Source organism: Asparagus officinalis, chromosome 5 (assembly GCF_001876935.1).
Source record: "Asparagus officinalis chromosome 5, Aspof.V1, whole genome shotgun sequence".
NCBI classification, from domain to species: Eukaryota; Viridiplantae; Streptophyta; class Magnoliopsida; order Asparagales; family Asparagaceae; genus Asparagus; species Asparagus officinalis.
In genome coordinates this window covers 68,876,479-68,897,223 of record NC_033798.1, presented here as the reverse complement: position 1 = coordinate 68,897,223, position 20,745 = coordinate 68,876,479, and the positions used below count along the sequence as shown (strand labels likewise).

The 20,745-nt window shown below is 42.9% G+C and overlaps 1 protein-coding gene across 1 annotated transcript in view; it reads right to left on the bottom strand.

Moving 5' to 3' along the window:
* LOC109841961 (zinc finger MYM-type protein 1-like) overlaps positions 290–20,745 on the bottom strand; it is a 22,137-nt gene continuing 1,681 nt past the window's right edge. The window contains exons 2-3 of the mRNA XM_020410887.1: positions 4,294–4,522; positions 290–2,721 (exon numbers count right to left, since the gene is read on the bottom strand). Of these exons, the coding sequence (XP_020266476.1) occupies positions 290–2,721; positions 4,294–4,522 (2,661 nt within the window). The remainder of the gene's footprint in view (positions 2,722–4,293; positions 4,523–20,745) is intronic.

Genomic DNA, 20,745 nt, shown 5'->3' with positions numbered 1-20,745 from the left:
TTTTGTGAAGCAACAATCAAATATTTTATAGATCAATGATATTACAATATTTTTTTTAATTTTTTTTATTTTGTATTTCATGGATTCAGGGCCGGCCCTGAGATTCTTAATTTTTCACGGGGCCCTAATCAAGCTTTCAAATGAGGGGCCTTTATATACAATATTCCATACACAAAATTTTTTATAAGATAGCAAAATATTTTTTATTAAAATGAGACAATAAGCACATAATCGTATTAATATTAAAATCAAAAAACTTCTTGATGCTTTATAAATAACACAATTCATATTACATTAAATGGGATCGCCTTGCATTTTGAGCTGCAAAATTATCAATTAAAATGTTCCAATCAAGCTTCTCCAATAAATTTTTTTCAATAGATATCATAGCCAATCCATTCAATCTCTCTTGTGACATTGTTGACCGTAGATAAGATTTGATGAGCTTCAACTTTGAAAAGCTTCTCTCGGCCGATGCAACTGTAACTGGTATTGTCAATAATACTCTATAAGCAATCCAAGCATTTGGAAAACAACAATTTAGCCTTTCCATAAAATTCAATACTTCAATTGCTTTTTTTGTTCCTCTTGGTAATGCTTCTCTTAAGATTTGGAGTTCTGAAAATAATTCTGTCCCGTTAATATCAAAATTTTTGTCATGCTTTAGGAGATCTTCAAGGTTAAGACATGAACACTTCAAACTATCATTATCTGCAGACTTCAACCTCTCCAAATTAAACAAGAAACCAAAAGATTCATCATACTTTTGAAACTGTTCAAATCTACTCTTGAGTGAAGAAAGAGCTTGATCAACGATATATATGAAGTAATTGACTCTAAAGGATTCTTCAGCTGTCATTGCCATCTCTTTACTAGCATTTTCATCAAAATGTTTCTTTCTACGAATGATGCGACGTTCACAAAAAATGGGTTCAACTTTCATTCTAACTGCAATTTCTTTAGCCTCAACCATAGCTGCTTCAAATCCATTTTCTCTGTAGCTTTCAAAAAAAGAAATGAGCCCTCTTAAAAGGTCTATAGCAACATCAATCTGCATATCCTCTGATTGCATGATTTTACTTATTTTGTTAATAGCATTCAAAATATCAAACCAAATAACCATACCAAGTAAGAACTCAAAATTCTCAATTTCATATGCTGCTAAGCACTCAACATCACTTTTTGTCTTGGGATCTTCACTAGAACTTGCTAAGTAAATCAAAGCATCTCTTATATCTGGAGCTTGGAATCTTATTGCTTTAACACTTTCAACTTGACCTTCCCAACGAGTTTGTGATGGCGGCTTAAGTGTGAAACCTTTAACATTATCTGTAAGAACTTTCCACCGCTTTGTAGAAGATGCAAACAATGAATATATGCGCTGCACCACTCCAAAAAAAGATAAAGCTTGCGAACAAGAGTTTGCCATATCACAAAGTGCAAGGTTAAGACTATGACAACCACAAGGTGTGTAGAATGCTCTAGGATTTATCTCTAATAATCTTCTTTGTACACCTTTATGTTTTCCTTTCATATTAGAACCATTATCATACCCTTGTCCTCTTACATCACCAATATCAAGTTTAAGCTCTTGCAAAATATTTACAAGTTCTTCAAAAAGTCCTCGTCCTGATGTATCATCCACCTTTAAAAATCCTAAAAAGAACTCCTCCATCTTTATTGGGCTTGTTGAAATATTCACGCATCTTAATATAAGTGACATTTGCTCTTCATGGCTTGCATCCGGAGTACAATCAAGAATAACAGAAAAGTACTTTGCTTCTTTAATCTTTTGGATGATTAAACTTTTGATCTCATCTGCTATTCGAAGAATAAATTCATTTTGAATTTTGTGACTAAGATAATGATAATGAATTTCTTTCTCCTGAACTCGACGAACATGCTCTTTCATTATTGGATCAAATTCGGCAATCATTTCTATTATACTTAAAAAATTTCCATTATTTTCTTCATAAAGCTTCTCATTATCTCCACGAAATGCCAAACTATTTTTAGCAAGTGTTTTCACAACAGCAACTACTCTCAATAGTACTTTTCTCCAATGTTCTCGTTCTTTGTTGATTTGTTCTTCAACACTTTTATCGATTGTCGCATTTTGTCGTAATCTGATCTCTAATTCAATCCAACTCTTCATGTTAACAATGTGTTCACTACTTGTTTCATGACTTTTAAGTCTGGCACTGAGATTTCTCCAGTCTCTAACTCCATCATTTGCCAATTGAATTTTGTTTGCATCATTTTTGAACAACTTACAACAAAAACAAAAAACCTTGTCCAAAGAATTTGAATAGATTAGCCATTTTCTATCATGATGTTCACCATTGGATAAGTTACGAATGTAATGTGTTGAGGAGAAATGTCTGCCTTCTGAATCTTTTGGAAAATCAAGATTATCATTTCTTTTGAGACCTCTTTCAACCAGTAAGTCTCTTAATCTTTGATCAATATTTTTCCAATTTCCTGGGTCATTTATGTTTGAAGGCCTTCTTTCAAGGTTTTCTTCTTGTACCAAATCTTCATGTTCATTTACATTTTCTTCATGTTCATTTACATTGCTATTCTCATTCAAATTTCTATTCTCATTAGAATCTTCATGTTCTTCACCTTCTTCAATGGAATTTCTATTCTCATTCAAATTTTCATTAACCAAATCCTCGCTTTCTTGATTTTCAGGTTGCTCATTTTCAACATTCACCGAATCTTGAAAACCCGATTGATTTAGGCTTCTATATCTTAATTCTTAACCCTTGCTTCCCTAGCGAACCAACCCAGCAACCCTTATGCACAAAAAATGCATACGAAAATGATTATAACAACAAGAGCATGATGGTAACAATTTAGTACGAATTTCTCCAAGCTTTAATTATAACTACAAAACATGATTAAGTTAACTATATATAGTGGAAAATTAACCCAAAAAAACAAAGAGGCAAAACTGTGAGGACAAGAAAAAAGCAAAAATTTTGAAAATTTTACCTAAAAAAGAAGAGGAGGAGGTCGCTGCGGGTGGTCAGTGGTGGCCGGATTGGCTGTGGGGGGCCGGCGGTGCTCGAGAGAGTCGGAGAAGGCTGTGGGGGACCGCTTAGCTGTGGGCGGGGGGCCGACGGTGCTCGAGAGAGTCGGAGAGAGATTAGGGTTTGGGCGAGATCAAGTGGCGGAGAGGGCACTTTTAGATTTGGACTTTGGCAGGTTAGCGGGTCGGGTTTCGGTTTGCGGGTCGGGTTTCGTTTAAAGACCCTTTTTTTATATTGGATGCAAATTGGGTTTGGGCTGGGCCCTTTTTTGTAAAAAAAAGCCTAACATTTGCCTTCCAAATGCACGAGACGCTGAAACATGAGCAGAAGAAATGAGAGTGGGCTGGATACAGACGGGTTGAAGATTGTATTGTATTTATGCTATTAGAACCCTCCTCTAATTTTGCACAAAAGTTCCTTTACTTTTATATATATATATATATCTATCAAAAAATAAAATGGGGGCCCTTGTTTTTTGGGGGCCCTAGGCGACGGCTTCCCCCGCCTATGCCCAGGGCCGGCATGGATTTTTATCACTCAATCCTTTTTTCTTTTGAAACTCAAAAAATATTATTAACTACTTTCTCTCAGAACTTTTTTACCCTTTAACTCTTTTTGGGAATTGAAAAGGCATTTTTTTAAATGCAAAAAAAAAAGAAGAAATGCAAAAAAACGCTATCATGTGACTAATCTGTTAAATATTTGACTGCAAGCTCATAAGATGATCATATTGAATCACATACACATTAAATTTCTTACGACTCGGTGTTCTCTGATCATCCAAGCTTCTCAAAGCCCTTAGTATTGATTTTCAATAATAAACCCAAGGCACATAAAAGTCCTTGCGACTTGGTCTATATCAATTCGTTAGCACTCAAGGTCCTTCATATCAATTTTCAAAAGTAAACACAAGGCACATAAAATTCCTCTAGAATCGGTCTTCATCAACTCGTTTAAGACACTCACAGTCATTGGTATCGGTTGTCAAGTGTAAAACCGAGGCACAGTGAACTCTCTGCTACCCGATCCACACCAACTCATCCAAAATAGAAACACTTATGATTCGGTCTTTGACGACTCATCTAAAAGCATCTCAAAATCAATACATCCCAGGCATGACATGATAAGTAACACATTAAAGATTTTGAAAATTTTTGAGTCACATAAAAATAGTCTTTCATTTATTTGCAAGAATTTACAATACTTTTTACAAATAACTCAATAAAAATGACTAAATGTAAAAAAATATCTGAAGGACCCAGAACTAAACACGGAGCAGGGGTAGGAGTAGAACTCGAAGTAGAAGTAAGAACAGCACCCAGAGCAGAAGAAGGACCAAGTCTCGGACCAAGAGTAGCAGATGATGTCTTTGGTCGGTAGGATGAAGAAGACGAGCTAACTTCCTCATTAGAGCCCTCAAACACGTCTTCATCTGATCCGCCGCCTACCTCCTTGTCTTCCTCTACTATTCCCAGACCATTATCCACCTTGAACGTCAAGGAAAACACTCACCCTAGTGTAGACATCAAAAATTACCTATAGCTTCCCGTTGTTCGCGGGAAAAATTATTTTTATTGATGTCATTGTTTTCTTGAGCAACAGTTTATCGGTTACAAAAGATCCGGTCTTTTTATAAGATCCTGTTACAACAAAATAAAAAAAAAATCTTAAAAGATTACAACTTTCCTTTTCAGGAACAAATCACAAGATCCTGTTTTGCGGTCTCTTGCTTGTGTAGGTTCTTTGCCTGCGCCGGGGTTAATCCGTGGACCACCGCGCGATCTTGATCCGATCGGATCTATACGGTATGACGGGTATTATTTCATGAAGGAAATAACAGCCGAGGGGATTATTTCACCAAGGAAATAATAGCTCTAAGTAATCGAAATCGACCAAGCGAAATCGATACTCTTCTCGGGATCAAAAAACCAAGTTTTGATCCAAAGGATGACCGTGTGGATCTCAGATCTGATCTCTCTCGAACTCCTACCTTATTTGGCGTGGATGATCGCCAAGAACCAGATCTAAAAAGTCCGAGTCTACAAAGCTCCAAAACTCCAAAGTTTAGCTCTTAATCCATCAGAGTTTTCACCTCAAAAGTTCAACAAAAACTCCAACCTCTTAAACAATGAGCCTTCAAGTCTATTTATAGGCACCTCAAACCAGATCTGGGCTCAGATCTGAGCCAAGATCTGGGCCACCTAGGTGGCTCGGCTTAAGCCGAGCCAGGTGGCTCGGCTTTGGCTGATCCACCTAGGAGTGGCTCGGCTTTGGCTGACCCCTTTAGGTGTTTGCTTCTTCTCCCGTTTTCCGGTTTCACGGTTTATCCGAACTTCATTGTTGATCTGGACTCTGATTTGGCAGTCCGGATCCTGATTTGGTAGTAAATCCGCTTTGGTGTTCGAGTTCGAGTCTGCTCCCGATCTTGTTTGATGTGGTGGACTCTACGGTTGGATGACTTGTTGATTCATCGACCCGTTAGCTTGATTGGGCACGCGATTGGATGTATTTCGTTGTTTGCGTGCGGTTTGTTAACCTCGTCGCCTTGTTAATCCGCTTCGTCGCGTGTCACTTGGCTTCGGGGTTGTGGTCTAACGATCATGCTTGGATATATCGCCCGATGGTTCGTTGGTTTGTCGAATCACCGTGCCGAGCTATGTTAAGGGACCTATAAGCAGTTTTATACGCCTACAGATACCCTCTCCAAAGTATTTCAGCATCATTCTTTTATAGAAGAGTCTGGAATACTTTGGATATGATTGTCCCAACCTTCAATTGGTGTAACGGGACCTTGGAATGGCTTCTATTCTTGATTCTTTTAATCCTCCAAACTATCCGGTTCTTTGTCGAATGTCTGCAAGGGTTCCGGTGCTGCATTTATTGTCTGACCGTTGTCAGAATTTTGAACTTGAAGTCAATTCCTGATTTTCTGATCTTTAGCTCGTGTTTGCTGTTTCAACATAGAACCGACCATCGATTGTTGGCGTCGAGTCTTTATTTGTAACGCGTTGTCCGGCGTTTGACACAGTTTATACTCGTACGTCTGCTGGAGTCTTGAGAAGCAGTTTATACTCTTATACCTTTCGGAGTGTTGTTGAGTTATCCTTAAGAGTATTTTTAGAAAAAATACTCTCCAGAAACTTCTCAAAAAAATAAGGAATAGTTTATACTCGTATACCTTATTGGAGTACTTTTCATGTCCGAATGAGCTGAACCGGCCTGGTAATGACCCAAAAAAAGGCAGTAATTAGGCTCAAAAAATCTTCCGACCCTTCCGAATGTGTGGGAGAGGAATGAATAAATAAGGGACTGAACCATCGGTCGATTTGAAGTCGTTTCGATACTCGGTTCAGCTCCAATTTGAATTTTGGCTCTAATCTGGTTCAAACTTGTTCAGAACTGGTTCAACCTGGTTCAAGACTGGTTCAACCTGGTTCAAGACTGGTTCAGGACTGGTTCAAGACTGGTTTAGCCTGGTTTAGACTAATTCATCCTGGTTTGGTCTGGTTTGGTGGACGGTCTCTGGGCATGGCTGTGGACCGTAACGGGCTGTACTGGTGCTAAGTTAAGTCTCCCGAGTGCTGAGCGTCAGTTAAAGCTCACATTCTTAAGCTGCAGGTGGTTGTTAGCAGCTAACAAACTCGTCCCCATGAAGCCGATTGCAGAGTTAGTAGCTGAGGAGGTTTCTCAGGCTGATTCTCGTGTGATTCGGGAAGATGCTCGGTCACAGAAGACGCGGAGCAAGACTCGTCGAATTGACGAAGAAGGAAAAAAAGACCTTCAATTCTACTGAAGAGGTCTCGGGCGAAGATCCTGAAGATTGCGTGGAATATTTCGAGCGAGGTTAATCACCTATCTTTTCCCTCTGTCTTTCAGAGTTATTAATCTTGACAACTGTTTGATGTTTCATGGACAGTGGCTGACAAGGAAGAAGAATTCCGTCCTTTTACTCAGGCGAGACCTTCGATTGTTGTCCCAGCTGCTAGGCGGAAGAGACTAGCCTACAAGCCGCGTGCAGATCTGCGAGCATCTGAGATGAATTTGGCTGGTGATGATCCCGCTAGCGACGGAGGTAACATCTACCCTATAGACCATCCTCTTGATCATTCAGAACTTCGGGCTCATGCTTTTCTATATAGGAGAGCATGGGGAAGGCGAGATGAGTCTCGATCCTGCTCCTCGTGATTTTGTATTTTCTGGTGAGCCTGACTTACCACACCAGGTAGAAAAGCCTGCAGAAGTTGCTGACGTTAGGGAGACTATCAATATAGGACCCGATTCAGCGAATCTAGGTACATCTACCATTGACAATATATCCTTTAGATGGCAAACAAAGGAGTTGAACTATTCAGAATTCGTGCCTCTCTTAATTGTCTCTATGCTTCTTGCTCTTTTAGATAAATTGCAAGGGGCAAACGTGGACCTTGGGAGTAGAGATGCTAACACATCCGTAGGAGGTAACTCATTTCCATTGGTCGTAGTCTCTTTATTCTTCTTTCGCATTTATATATTCTTGTGTCAGATTTTTTGACTGATGATTTCGACGAGGAAGGTTTGATTGTGGACACTCCTATGCTCCACTTCATGTATGGCTCTCCTCAGATTGATGACCAATTGCCTGAAGATATGTTTCCTGAGTCTACACTCCCCAAGAATCCCGAGGATGGTCCTTTTGAAGGTACGTGCCTCTTCTCAGGTTAATTATAGGACTAGCCATTTTTTGACTAATGCAGCTATAATGTGATGAATCTGATAATTCCATTTTGTGTTTGACAGAAGCTTTTGTCGAGACTGATCCTGTTGAATCGGCTGTGAGACCAACTACATCAGCTGATACATCAACAGCGGTTACACCTCCACTACCCCAAGTGACTCAAGGGGAAGGAGGTATAAATTAAGCAACTGAGAAATGTCATTTATTTCCTCATCAAGGCTTTTGACGGATTTCCCCCTTTTTGTGTAGGGCTTTCTTCTCGGCTTCATGTCCTCGTGAAGGAGTTGTTATCAGACAACGATCCTGAGAAGATCGTCATCTGTATAGAAGTCCGTTCCTTCTTCTCCTTCGTGAATACTATGATTGGCAAACTCTTCCACGGCGGACTTTTCCTTCACCAATTTAAGCCTTTCCTTGATCCCAGAATAAATTCAATAAGGGATGCAGGATATCCGGATCTGGCGAAGGCTATAATTGATGACCTTGATTGCCTGGAGCACGAGCTTCAGATGTTACGTGAGCTCCGGGATGTAGGTGCCTCTTCATTCATTGCTGCCAATTTGGATACTCGCTTACAGACATGGCGCGATACTCGAGCTTTTGCTGAGTTCGAGATTCAGGTACAACGGGATCGGTAGACCGAGTTGAGGCCAACCTTGCTGTTAGATCATCTTCACTTGACGATCTTGACCTTTCTATTGCCTCTTGCGAGACTAAGATAGAACAGTTCCGAAGAGGACTTCGTGAAGAAGAGGAGTCTTTGGGTATCCTTCAAATGACGAAGGTACAGGATCATCAAGCCCACACTGCCTTATCTGAGGAGTTGAAATCTTTGAAGCAGAAGCTGGTCGAGACGGAGGAGGTTGCTGTGAAGACTTTAGCCACCACTGAAGAGTCCATCAGAGCTGAATTGCAGAATGAGCTTAGGCAAGCTTATGATGAGAAGCTGTCTAAGTTTAGTCAGTAGATTTTTAGCCATGTGCTTGATGTATGATTTCATTTACTGAATATTTTGACTTTTGATCCTCATAGTGGAAATGGTTTTATCTTTATCTTTATTGTGATTTCTCATTCTGTTTGGAATGATTGACCATAATACTCACAGGATTTTTAGCAAACCCTCAGCCCTCAACGGGTTTGATAAGTCTTTACCGACTACCGTTTGAATCGAGCTAGCATGCGGATTGTCTAAATCCGTTCCGCATGTAACGTTGTGCTAAGAGAGTGAATTCTCTGAGACTTTGTGCTATGATGTCGAATACATAGGCTTTACCATTTGTTACGGGAATAGGCTACCCGGCAACACGTGTTAGGCGTTGACTTTAGGATTTTTGGCTAACCCCCAGCCTTCAACGGATCTGATTAGCCTTTACCGACTACCGTTTGAGTCGGGCTAGCATGCGGATTGTCTAAATCCGTTCCGCATGTAACGTTGTGCTAAAGGAATGAAGACTTCGTGCTATGATGTCGAATACATAGACTTCGCCATTGTTACGGGAATAGGCTACCCGGCGACACGTGTTAGGTGTTGACTTTAGGATTTTTGGCTAACCCCCAGCCTTCAACGGGTTTGATTAGCCTTTACCGACTACCGTTTGAGTCGGGCTAGCATGCGGATTATCGGAATCCGTTCCGCATGTAACGTTGTGCTAAGGGAATGAACTCTCTGAGACTCGCCGCTACGACTTCGAATACGTAGACTTCGCCATTGTTACGGGAATAGGCTACCCGGCAACGTGTATTAGACGCTGACTTATCCCTACTTAGGCTTCAGGATAAAAGTCCCCAGAATCAGGTTCTGGTGTCTTCTTGGCCAGTAAAAGACTAACCCGGCGACGCGTGTTAGGCGTCGGCATATCCTTTCTTAGGATCCAGGATGAAATTCCCCATACGTGTAAGGCATGGATATTGGTGTTATTAATATCAACCTGTCACAATGTTGAATATGTGGGCGGGTGTTCTTTTTAACGGTTAAGAACTAACCGGCAGCGCGGGTTAGGCGCAGACTTATCCCTACTTAGGTTTCAGGATAGGATACCCCAGAATCGAACTCTGGTGTCTTTTTCTATGGAGAAAGACTAAACCGACAGCACGTGTTAGGCGCAGACTTATCCCTGCTTAGGATTCGGGATAAACTTCCTAGGATGAATCCTAGATTAACAAATTCTTGGAAAAGGTTGGTGTGGGAAAGGAAGAATTTTATATTCTATTTCCCGGTCTTCTTTTAGGGTGAAGGCGAACCCGAAAACAAGGAAGGAAGAATTTTATATTCTATTCCCTGATTCTGGAAAAGAAGAATTTTATATTCTAATTCCAGCGCAAAAGAAACTAGAAGTGGGATCTCCACTCCGAGAATCTGAAAAATCTAGATAAACTTACCTTTTATAGGACTGGTTATCTAATCTGAAGATGAATTCTTCGTTTATCGAAGTAAAATTTCAACTTCGGTTATAACCATGAGAAGGCTTAACCAAAGAGAAAAAGAAGGGAGTTCTTTCGTTTATCGAAAGGGACTCTGAACTGAAAGTGGACCTCTTGTTCATGGAAAGAGTCAAGAGGGGAATTTGCTGGTGGTTTGGGCCAGAAGACACTTTTGGTGGTCTCACTGTCAATTAAAATTGATCAGTTAGGGATTTTGGTGGTGAAAATGATTTTGGGTTATCCTCTAGAATATTAAGTGTAATATTCTTCAAGGAACTTCCCGGTAAATGGGTTATCCTGAATGTACTAGGGATAGTACTTTTTCAGGAACTTCTCATTTATTGGCATTAATTGTCTGGCGCCCTCTTGAGTAATCAGGCGATATGCGCCGTTTGAGTAGAATGTGTCTATCACAAACGGTCCTTCCCATTTGGGTTCAAATTTACCTTTCTTCTTGGAGTTGAGGATTATTGGTCGGCGAGCAGCGAGGACCGGATCTCTTTCCTTGAAGCTTCTCTGTCGGACTCTTTTGTTAAAAGCCCTAGATATTCTGGCTTGATAAAACTCAATGTGTTGTTGAGCTTCCAAGCGCTTTTCATCCAACATTTTGAGTTCTTCGAGACATTTCTGATGTTGTTCTTCTGTCGTCATCTCAGTTGCGAGAGCGATCCGAAGGGATGGGATTTGGATTTCCAATGGTAGCACAACTTCACATCCGTATACCAACGAATATTAGGTAGCTCCTGTAGGTGTGTGTATGGTGGTACGATAAGCCCAGAGTGCTTCACCGAGTTTATCATCCCAATCTCGTTTATTGGTCTTCACGAGCTTTGACAAGATCTTAATGATCGTCTTGTTAAAAGCCTCAGCTAATCTGTTCGAGGCGGGATAATAAGCTGTTGACGAAATATCTTGAATTTTGAACTTATCACAAAACCTGACGAAAGCGTTGCTCATGAACTGTGGACCGTTGTCATGAATGATCCGTCTTGGCACGCCGTGTTGGTATATGACATGATGTTTGATGAAATTGATGATGTTATTCGTCTTCACTTCTCTAAGCGGAATCGCTTCAACCCACTTTGAAAAGTAATCTGTGATTCCGAGAATGAATTGATCACCTTTGACTAAAGGGGGGAAAATAGGACCGACAATGTCCATACCCCATGTCTCGAACGGCCAAGATGTGGTTGACGTGTGTAAACGCTCCGGTGGTTGGTGCATATAATTTGCATGTACTTGACAGGCATGACATTCTCGGGCGTATTTGATTGCATCATGAACCATTGTTGGCCAAAAATATCCCATTCTCCTGATGCGATCATACAGTTTGGGACCGGGCTGATGCGCATCACATTCTCCTTCGTGTGTTTCCTTAAGAAATTCTTCTGCTTCTTTGTTCGAAAGGCATCGGAATAACAAACCATCGTACCCTCGACGGTATAATGTATGTGTCTCGGTATTATAGAAGAATCTTGGTGCTCTTCGGCGGATTAATTCCCTTTCTTTTACATCCTCTTGCAAAATACCATATTGGACGTAGTTAATGATAGGAAAACACCAATCTCGGGACTCAGACCCAATTTGAGTTGAATTCACCTCCTTGGCGCTTATGTTTCTATCATCTTCCTCTTCAATATCCATATTGTATATGGGTATGCAGAGTTGATGTGTCCTTACTGTGACTAATAGTTCAGTTTCGGGAGGCTGCGCAAGTGATACCGCTAGTGCTGCCAGTGCATCCGCGTAAGCGTTCTGGAGATGAGGGATGTATTCAATAAAGAATTCTTCAAAAGAATCTGCTATTTTGATGGCCTCCTGGTGGTACGAGATCAGGTCTTGGTTCCTGACTTCATAGTCTCCACGGACTTGGTTGACTATCAATTGAGAATTCCCAAAAGATTCGAGATATTCGACCCCCAGCTCCTTGGCGAAACTGAGTCCAATGAGAAGCGCGTTGTACTCGGCTACATTATTGGAGCATGGATTAGTCAGTGAATAAGCCTGAGGCATCACATGCTTCCTCGGGGAAACTAAGACAACTCCAACTCCGGAGGAGACTTTAGAACATCTGGGGGTTATTGCCACATTAACTGCCCTCGAAGTACCATCGAAGTATAATTGCCATACTTGTTGGTGCGATATAGTGTTAACCTCGTGGGTTTCATCCGACAAGTCATCATATACTTCTGCCGTATCCGTTGTCGGGTTTGCCGCCAAAAGATCACAAATCGCTTGTCCTTTGATCGACTTCTGCTGTTTGAAGTGCAAATCATATTGGGACAAGAGAAGGGCCCACTTCGCTAACCACCAATTCATAGAGGCCGGTTGCGTCATAAATACTCGTACTGGATTAACGTTAGAAATGACATAAATCGTCTGTTCAACCAAGTAATGCCGCATCTTTTGCATTACGAATACCAATGCGAGGCATTCTTTCTCAAGCATCGGATATCGAGACTCAGCGTCTACCAAGGTCCGACTTAGGTAATAGACTGCCTGTTTGTGACCGTTATCATCGTCTTGTGCTAGTAAAGAACTTATCGAGTGGTTCATCGCCTTGAGGTAAATCAAGAACGGTTTACCTGATTTCGGTGCAACGAGAACAGGAGGATTCATCAGATATGTTTTAATATCTTCAAGTGCTTTTTGGCAGGCGTCGTCCCAAATAAATGACACACCTTTCTTGTTTAGCTTAGAGAATGGTTGGCACTTCCCAGAAAGATTTGAGATGAACCGCCGGATGTAAGCTAAACGCCCTTGCAATCCTCTGAGTTCTCTTAGATTTCTAGGGGGTTGCAGTTCATGTATCGCCTTCACCTTATCAGGATCGATATGTATACCTTTAGTGGTGATGACGAATCCAAGGAATTTTCCGCTGGACATTCCAAGGAAGGATTTAGTGGGGTTCATCTTCAATTGATGACTCCACATGAGATCGAACATCATCTTCAAGTCCTTGATGTGATCTTCTTTGTTGCGACTTTTTACAACCAAATCATCAATGTAGCACTCGACTGTTTTCCTGAGATGTTCTTGGAAAATCTTAGTCATTGCTCGCTGGTACGTAGCGCCTGCATTCTTTAGACCGAAAGGCATCACTGTGTAGCAAAAGACACCGAGGGGCGTTCTGAACGTTGTATGCTTCTCGTCATCTGGGTGCATCTTGATTTGGTTATATCCTGAAAAGCCATGTATAAAAGACATTCTCTCAAATCCGCATGCATTATCGATAATGACATCCATGATTGGGAGAGGAAAGTCGTCTTTTGGACATGCCGTATTCAGGTCCCTGAAGTCGATGCAAATCCTGATTTTTACCGTTCTTCTTCATGACTGGAACAATGTTGGCTAACCAGTCTGGATGTTGCTCCTCTCGGATAAATCCTGATTTAATCAATTTCTTAACCTCTGCCTCAATGGCTTCCATAATCTGCGGACGAAACCGTCTTTGCTGTTGTTTAACAGGTTTGGCATCCGACTTGATATCGAGGCAGTGCATTGCCACATTGGGGTCGAGCCCTGGCATGTCTTCATAGTTCCAAGCGAAGACGTCAATATATTTCCTGATGAGAGTAATTAATTCCTCCTTCTCATTTGGGAGAAGGCTGTCACTGATGAATATGGGCTTTGGGTTGGCCTCGTCACCCATGTTAATTTGGACTATTTTATCTTCAGTGGGGGGTTCTCTCTGTTCAAACCTATCACCATACTGCATGTTCAGGTGATGAACCAATGAGTCTTCCCATGTTGGCATTTGATCGTCGTTCTCCATTGTGGACGGATCAGCTGTAGCCATGTTCGTCATTAGGGCTTTGAATACTTCCCCCAGACTTGTATCGGAATCCCATTTCAAGGAATCTGACAGGTACCCATCTTTGTATTGCTCAAATGATTGGTTATTGATTAACCAGCAACATTCGTCTTCCGAAGAAGAGACATACCCTAATCCTCGTCTGAATTTATAATAATCATCCGGTTTCCCTTTTGGTACATATACCGCTTTGGCTGGAATACGGGGACCTCGATCGAAGTATAAACCTTCTCCGAGTGTGAAATCATATCCCTGTTTTTCCATGAGCTTGCGCTTGCGGACTATACTTAGATAAATGCAGACCAGGTTTCTCATCATTCTCATCTTCCCTTAAGAAATGATCTGGTAATGGAAAACCCTCTCCTTTACAGTAAATCACTTCTCTTTCGCCTCCTATTTTGGCAGGGATGACCAGGGTTGTTCCGAAAGAATGCTGGAGGCGTTTCTTTGCTATATAGGACGATCGAAGCGGCACATATAAATCGGGATTATCATACAATCTCTTTATTACATCATCAAGAGACAGTGAGTACTCTAAATCGTCATTTATTTCATTATTGGCAAGTTGCTAGTTACAACTGCCATCTGACGATTGTTCATCGTCAAGATTGATTATCAAGGGTACAATATCGTTTAAAACAAAACCTCCATTGTAATCAAGTCCGGCTTCGATATTAGCTTCTTCTCCGCTGTCCGTGCCATGGGCCGATGATTCAGTATCGGATTCGTTACCATAAAGGAGAGAATCAGTGAAATAATTCTCAAACCCTTAGAATGGTTGCTTATCCGCGACCACCGTCCTAACCTTATTATCAGTGTTGACATATTTCAAACACTGATGGAGAGTGGAGAGGATTATAACGTTACTATGGATCCAAGGTCGACCCAATAATAAGTTATATGAAGTCTCGGCATCAATCACATAACATGTGACTTCCGTCTTCAAATCACCCATTTGACATTTTATCCGGATCTTACCCAAGGGTCTTGACCCGCTAGTATTGAATCCATAGATAACAGTGCCTGTGGACGCCAACTTACTAGCTGGAATGCCAAGGCTATGCATCAAGCGAAGTGGCATAATACTCACAGCGGAACCCGGATCCACTTGGATTCAGTTGACTTCGCTGGAGCCAATGTACCCAATGAAATATAGGGGTCGATCATGGTTCGAATTCTTCGTCTGCATATCCTCTTTAGTGAAGGTAATGCAGGGAAGGTTTTTAGCCGCTATATTGCAGTGTTAAATTAACGGTTCTGACTCTTCAGGTACCGGCTTGATCTGAGTAAGGAACACTTCTGAATTGGCCAAGGCTTCTTGCAAGGCTTCCCTGGTTTCTTTAGACAACCATAGCAACTCATACAATATTATCCGTGCTGGAATGTTAACTAGTTGAGCCATAATATCGAAGATGTGCAGAGTATTCGAGCTTTCCGGTTTATCTCTTCCAATCAGACGATTGAAACGAGACTGCTTCGGATTCTGAACCTCCTGGGCTTCTTTTCTTTCTGTTTATTAACCCAGCTCCGTGAGAGTTCTGGTTGGTCCCAGCTTAGTCACCCCCTGATCAGCTAGCTGATCACTAGGTGATGGATAGTTGAAGTGATACTGATTTCCGCTTCTAGTGGCAAAGACTTCTTGTTCTTATTCGGAGAGTGGGAAGGTAGGAGCTTCATTACCATCCTCTTCGAAGATCGTGGAGGTAGCATTACAGGACTTGCCTTTACCCTTTCTGGTCGAGGAAGTCGCCCACTGATCGTCTTCAATAAGATCAGGATGAACCCAGAGGATTTCGCCGTTTGGGACTGTGTGTGGCACAAGTCCTTTTTGGCGTTGTCCATATGGGTCATCATTCACTATCTTCATTCCTACTTTGGTGATGCGTTCTGGTTCAAACCATGCTGTGGGCACTGATCCAAAGCTAATTGACACTACATTTGCTCCGACATTCTTGGGCGGTTTCGGGGTTATGATGCCTACATCAATTAATGCCTGGATCTTATCCTTGAGATGGTAGCATGACTTTGGAGGGTGATGGACCGCTCTATGGTATGCGCAATACTTCGGATCCGTCACTTTGCTAGCCCCTTCTTGATCCACGATCGACGGCAGCTGGATTTTGTTATTTTCCAACAGGTACTTAAAGATGCCGAGAACTTCGTCATCTTTGAAGGAGTACACTTTAGGAAATCTTGGCTTCGAAGATTTCTGCTTTTGAGGCCGTTGTTGCCATTGCGACTGCGATTATTGTGGTGCTCGTTGCTACGGCTGTTGCTGAGGTTGCAATTGGAAAGTTTGATTAGCATCAACTACATTAACATGTACCTTACCTTTCCCTCGTGGGACGAAATTCTATTTTGGAGCATTCGTCGCCTGTTGGCCTCTTTCCGCCTTCTTCCTTCTGAGGAATCGCTTGGCTTGCTCTCCTCAGACCTTCAAATCCTTCCATGTTTTGGACGGTGCTGTCCCCATTGCTTCCAACACGTCCAATGCGAGGTTATTGTGACAAGTCTGGAGAATGAACTCCTCAGTGATCGGGTCCCGACAGTTCATAGCCTTTTTTCGGAACCTTTTGACGAAGGTATCAACCAATTCCCCGTCTTTTTGTTTTTCGTCAAGTAATGACCCGATGGATATCTCGGTGTCGTTGTCGAAGAAGTTAGTGAGGAATTTAGTCTCCATGTCGTCCCAGCTATTCACACTTCATGGCTTGAGGCGGCGATATCAATCGAAGGAGGCTCCACGAAGAGTGCCAACGATGGACCATACCATCATAGGCTCATTACCAGAGATAACCCCTAGGTGTGATTTGAAGTAAATCAAATGCTGAGTGGGTGAACACTTCCCATCAAACGGCGTAAAGTTAATTAGATTGAACTTCGCCGGATACGTGATTGATTCCCATTCTCTTGGGTATGGACAAGGAATGCCCGTCTTCTTCATCTCTTGAGCGGAAATCAACGTAGTGATTTTGCTCTCGAGGTTTTTAATCTTCAAACATTCACTTGTGTTTTCTTTAGCATTTTCATTACCACCCCCTGTATTGACGGGAGGATTATTGGTATTATGAGCTTCATTCGCACTTGTGTCCTCATCTTCCTGATTAACCTGGTTACGACGACTTGGTTCGCCTTGTTGGTTTATCAGTGCTTGGATTTGTTGGTCATGCATTTCTCTTATATTCTGCATGGCCATCTGCATTTCGAACCTGAAGCTCTCCTGTTGTTTAGCCATGGCTTCTTCAAGCATCTTGGCCACTTGTTCCGCACTTATCATAAGTAACTCGCGGGGTTATCCCTCGCTGGATACCGTATTATCTGATGCGACCGCAGAGCAGGCATCTGATTCTTCATCTTCTGAAGGTAATCTTGTCCAAATCCTACCATAAGTTGCTCGTATGATTGCTCCAGACTGCAGATGTGTTACACGCTGGGGTGCTTCCGGAATCGACTCGGGATTATCCTGTGTCGATGTCCCTTTGCTGGTCATATTAATGGTGACCCTAGAAAATTCTCCATCTTCAACTACTGTTATTCTTTGTCGGAAACGCCTAGGCCTTGGTTTTGGCGTTTCGGTACCGAGCCTTTCGAAAACCGAAATTCTTTCGGGGACTGTCTTGATGCAGTTGCACTCAGACAATACTGCCCGAATGAGTTTGGAACAGGGGCATTGAGTTTCTAGTTCTCGAGGACTCCTTTTCCTGGTTTTACTCATACTCCCAACATGATAGTACAACTCGTCGGCTTGAAGGTTGGAGTAACCCATCGTGTGTTGGCACGACTTCTCAGGTATAACGTTATCATTATCAGACGATAATGTTTCCTTCTGAGGGCGAACTGCCTTCTTTGGGCTTTCAAGAGTCACGCGCCTCGAAACATGCCTTTGTGGGCGTGAGTTCTCAGCGGGCTCCTGGACTTCAATGCGCAAATTGGTGCGCGTAGCTGCCATGAACTCCTTGTCATGTTGAAGGTGGCAGCGACTCCCAGCATGTTGAGTCGTTCGGGGCTTCTTTATTGGACCCAAACGTTCTTGAACTTTGCATCCCTCATCGGGAAGTGGACCGAGGCGCTCCAAAACTGACTTCTTTCTTCGGGATGATTCTGCGGGATCTCTCGGAGTACCTACTGGAATTACCGGTGATTTAGGTTGGTTCGCCGGAGGTTGAACTTGCGTTGAAGGCTACAATGATTGTTCCTTAGCCTGAATCACCGCTTTAGACTTCGACCTCCATACTTAGCGGATTGGTGGCGGCTTCTTGGCCACTTCCTTCTGCAGTCTTCTGCGGGCATCTTGGACTTGAGCCCGTGCATGCGCTAACAGTGCGTGGTGCTTGCGAATGCGCTATTCTAGTGTCGAACGATTCCATTTGACACGGATCCATTCGTTCATTGGCGGCTTGGAGGAGCTGCCATTCATCAGTTGTTGAGGCTGTTTGCCTCCCCTGTTCTTTAGATTCGCGTTATAGCAGATCCCATCAGTGGATTCTATTGCCTTCGCGAATTGTCGTGCCAAGCATTAACGTCGCCTCTGGTGGGCTCTCTTTGAAAGAGTCACTACTCCCTCAGTAACGGAGGAATTGGCAAGAACAGACTTGACCTGGTTGGAGGTCGGTGGAGCTTCACCCGATGCAACTTTGGCATCAATTGGGGTGAGATCTTCGTTGGTATTCTGCACTTCTTCGTACCAACGGACTTTTCTCCTAGAGGAGAACTTCTTGGACTTGAGGGGGGAGGTTGATCCGGACGAGGATGATAGATACTCCTTGAACTTTTGTTGGTCGAATTCATACTCGACCTCCTCCTCGATCGCGGGAAAAATTATTTTCATTGATGTTATTGTTTTCTTGAGCAACAGTTTATCGGTTACAAAAGATCTGGTCTTTTTATAAGATCCGGTAATAACAAAATCAAAAAAAAATCTTAAAAGATTACAACTTTTCTTTTCTGGAACAAATCACAAGATCCTGTTTTACGGTCTCTTGCTTGTGTGGGTTCTTTGCCTGCGCCGGGGTTAATCCGTGGACCACTGCGCGATCTTGATCCGATCGGATCTACACGGTATGACAAGTGTTATTTCACGAAGGAAATAACAGCCAAGGGGATTATTTCACCAAGGAAATAATAGCCCTAAGTAATCAAAATCGACCAAGCGAAATCGATACTCTTCTCGGGATCAAAAAACTAAGTTTTGATCCATAGGATGACTGTGTGGATCTCAGATCTGATCTTTCTCGAACTCCTGTGTTATTTGACGTGGATGATCGCCAAGAACTAAATCTGAAAAGTCCGACTCTTCAAAGCTCCAAAACTCCGAAGTTTAGCTCTTAATCCAGCAGAGTTTTCACCTCAAAAGTTCAACCAAAAATCCAACCTCTTAAATAATGAGCCTTCAAGTCTATTTATAGGAACCTCAAACCAGATCTGGGCTCAGATCTGAGCCCAGATCTGGGCTCAGCCACCTAGGTGGCACTTGGTGGCTCGGCTAGGTGGCTCGGTGAGTCGGCTAGGTGGCTCGGTGAGCTACCTAGGTGGCTCGGTTTTAGCCGAGCCCTCTAGGTGTTTGCTTTTTCGCCCGTTTTCTAGTTTCGCGGTTTATCTGAACTTCATTGTTGATCTGGACTCTGATTTGGCAGTCTGGATCCTGATTTGACAGTAAATCCACTTTGGTGTTCGAGTTCGAGTCCACTCCCGATCTTGTTTGATGTGGTGGACTCTACGGTTGGATGACTTGTTGATTTATCGACCCGTTATCTTGATTGGGCACGCGATTGGATGTATTCCGTTATTTGCGAGCGGTTTGTTAACCTCGTCGCCTCATTAATCCACTTCGTCGCGTGTCACTTGGCTTCGGTGTTGTGGTCTAACGATCATGCTTCGATATATCGCCCGATGGTTCGTTGGTTTGTCGAATCACCGTGCCGAGCTGTGTTAAGGGACCTATAAGCAGTTTTATACGCCTAGACCTGTACGCAGTTCGAGACAGAGAGAAGATGATAAACGTAATTATCCAAATCAAGGAGGATTATCTGATGCCAATAAGCGCATGAAGCGAATCGACGAACCATTGATGATGTAGCAACAAGCTACCAGAATGACAAAGCAAGGGACCGCGTGCTCATCAGCCACCTCCAAGTGGCCCGCACGCTCATCAGCCACCTCCAAGTAGCCCGCGCCCTCACCGGCCACCTCTAAGTGACCCGCATGCTCACCGGCCACCTCCAAGTGGCCCGCGAGCTCACCGGCCACCTCCAAGTGGCCCACGCACTCATCAGTCACCTTCAAGTGGCCCGCGCGCTCGTTAGCCACCTCCAAGTAGTCCGCACGCTCATCAGCCACCTCCAAGTGGCCCTCGCGCTCACCCCGGCCACCTCCAAGTGGCCCGTGTGCTCATAAGCCACCTCTAAGTAGTCCACGTGCTCACCGGTCACCTCCAAGTGGCCCGCACGCTCATCAGCCACCTCCAAGTAGCCCGCATGTTCACCGGTCGCCTCCAAGTGTCCTACGCGTTCACCGGTCACCTCTAAGTGGCTGACATGCTCATGAGCCACCTCCAAGTGTCCTGTGTGCTCATCAGCCACCTCTAAGTGGCATGCGCACTTGTCAGCCACTTCCAAGTTAACAAAATGCATAAAACGAATCGGTGAAGCATACAAGTCTGTGAAACGATGAAATGCGTATAACCACAAAACAAGTCCAACCAGGAAGACCGGAATAGCCCATGGCAGCCGAGTTGCATCAAAACGACTCGGTCAGAGCCAGGT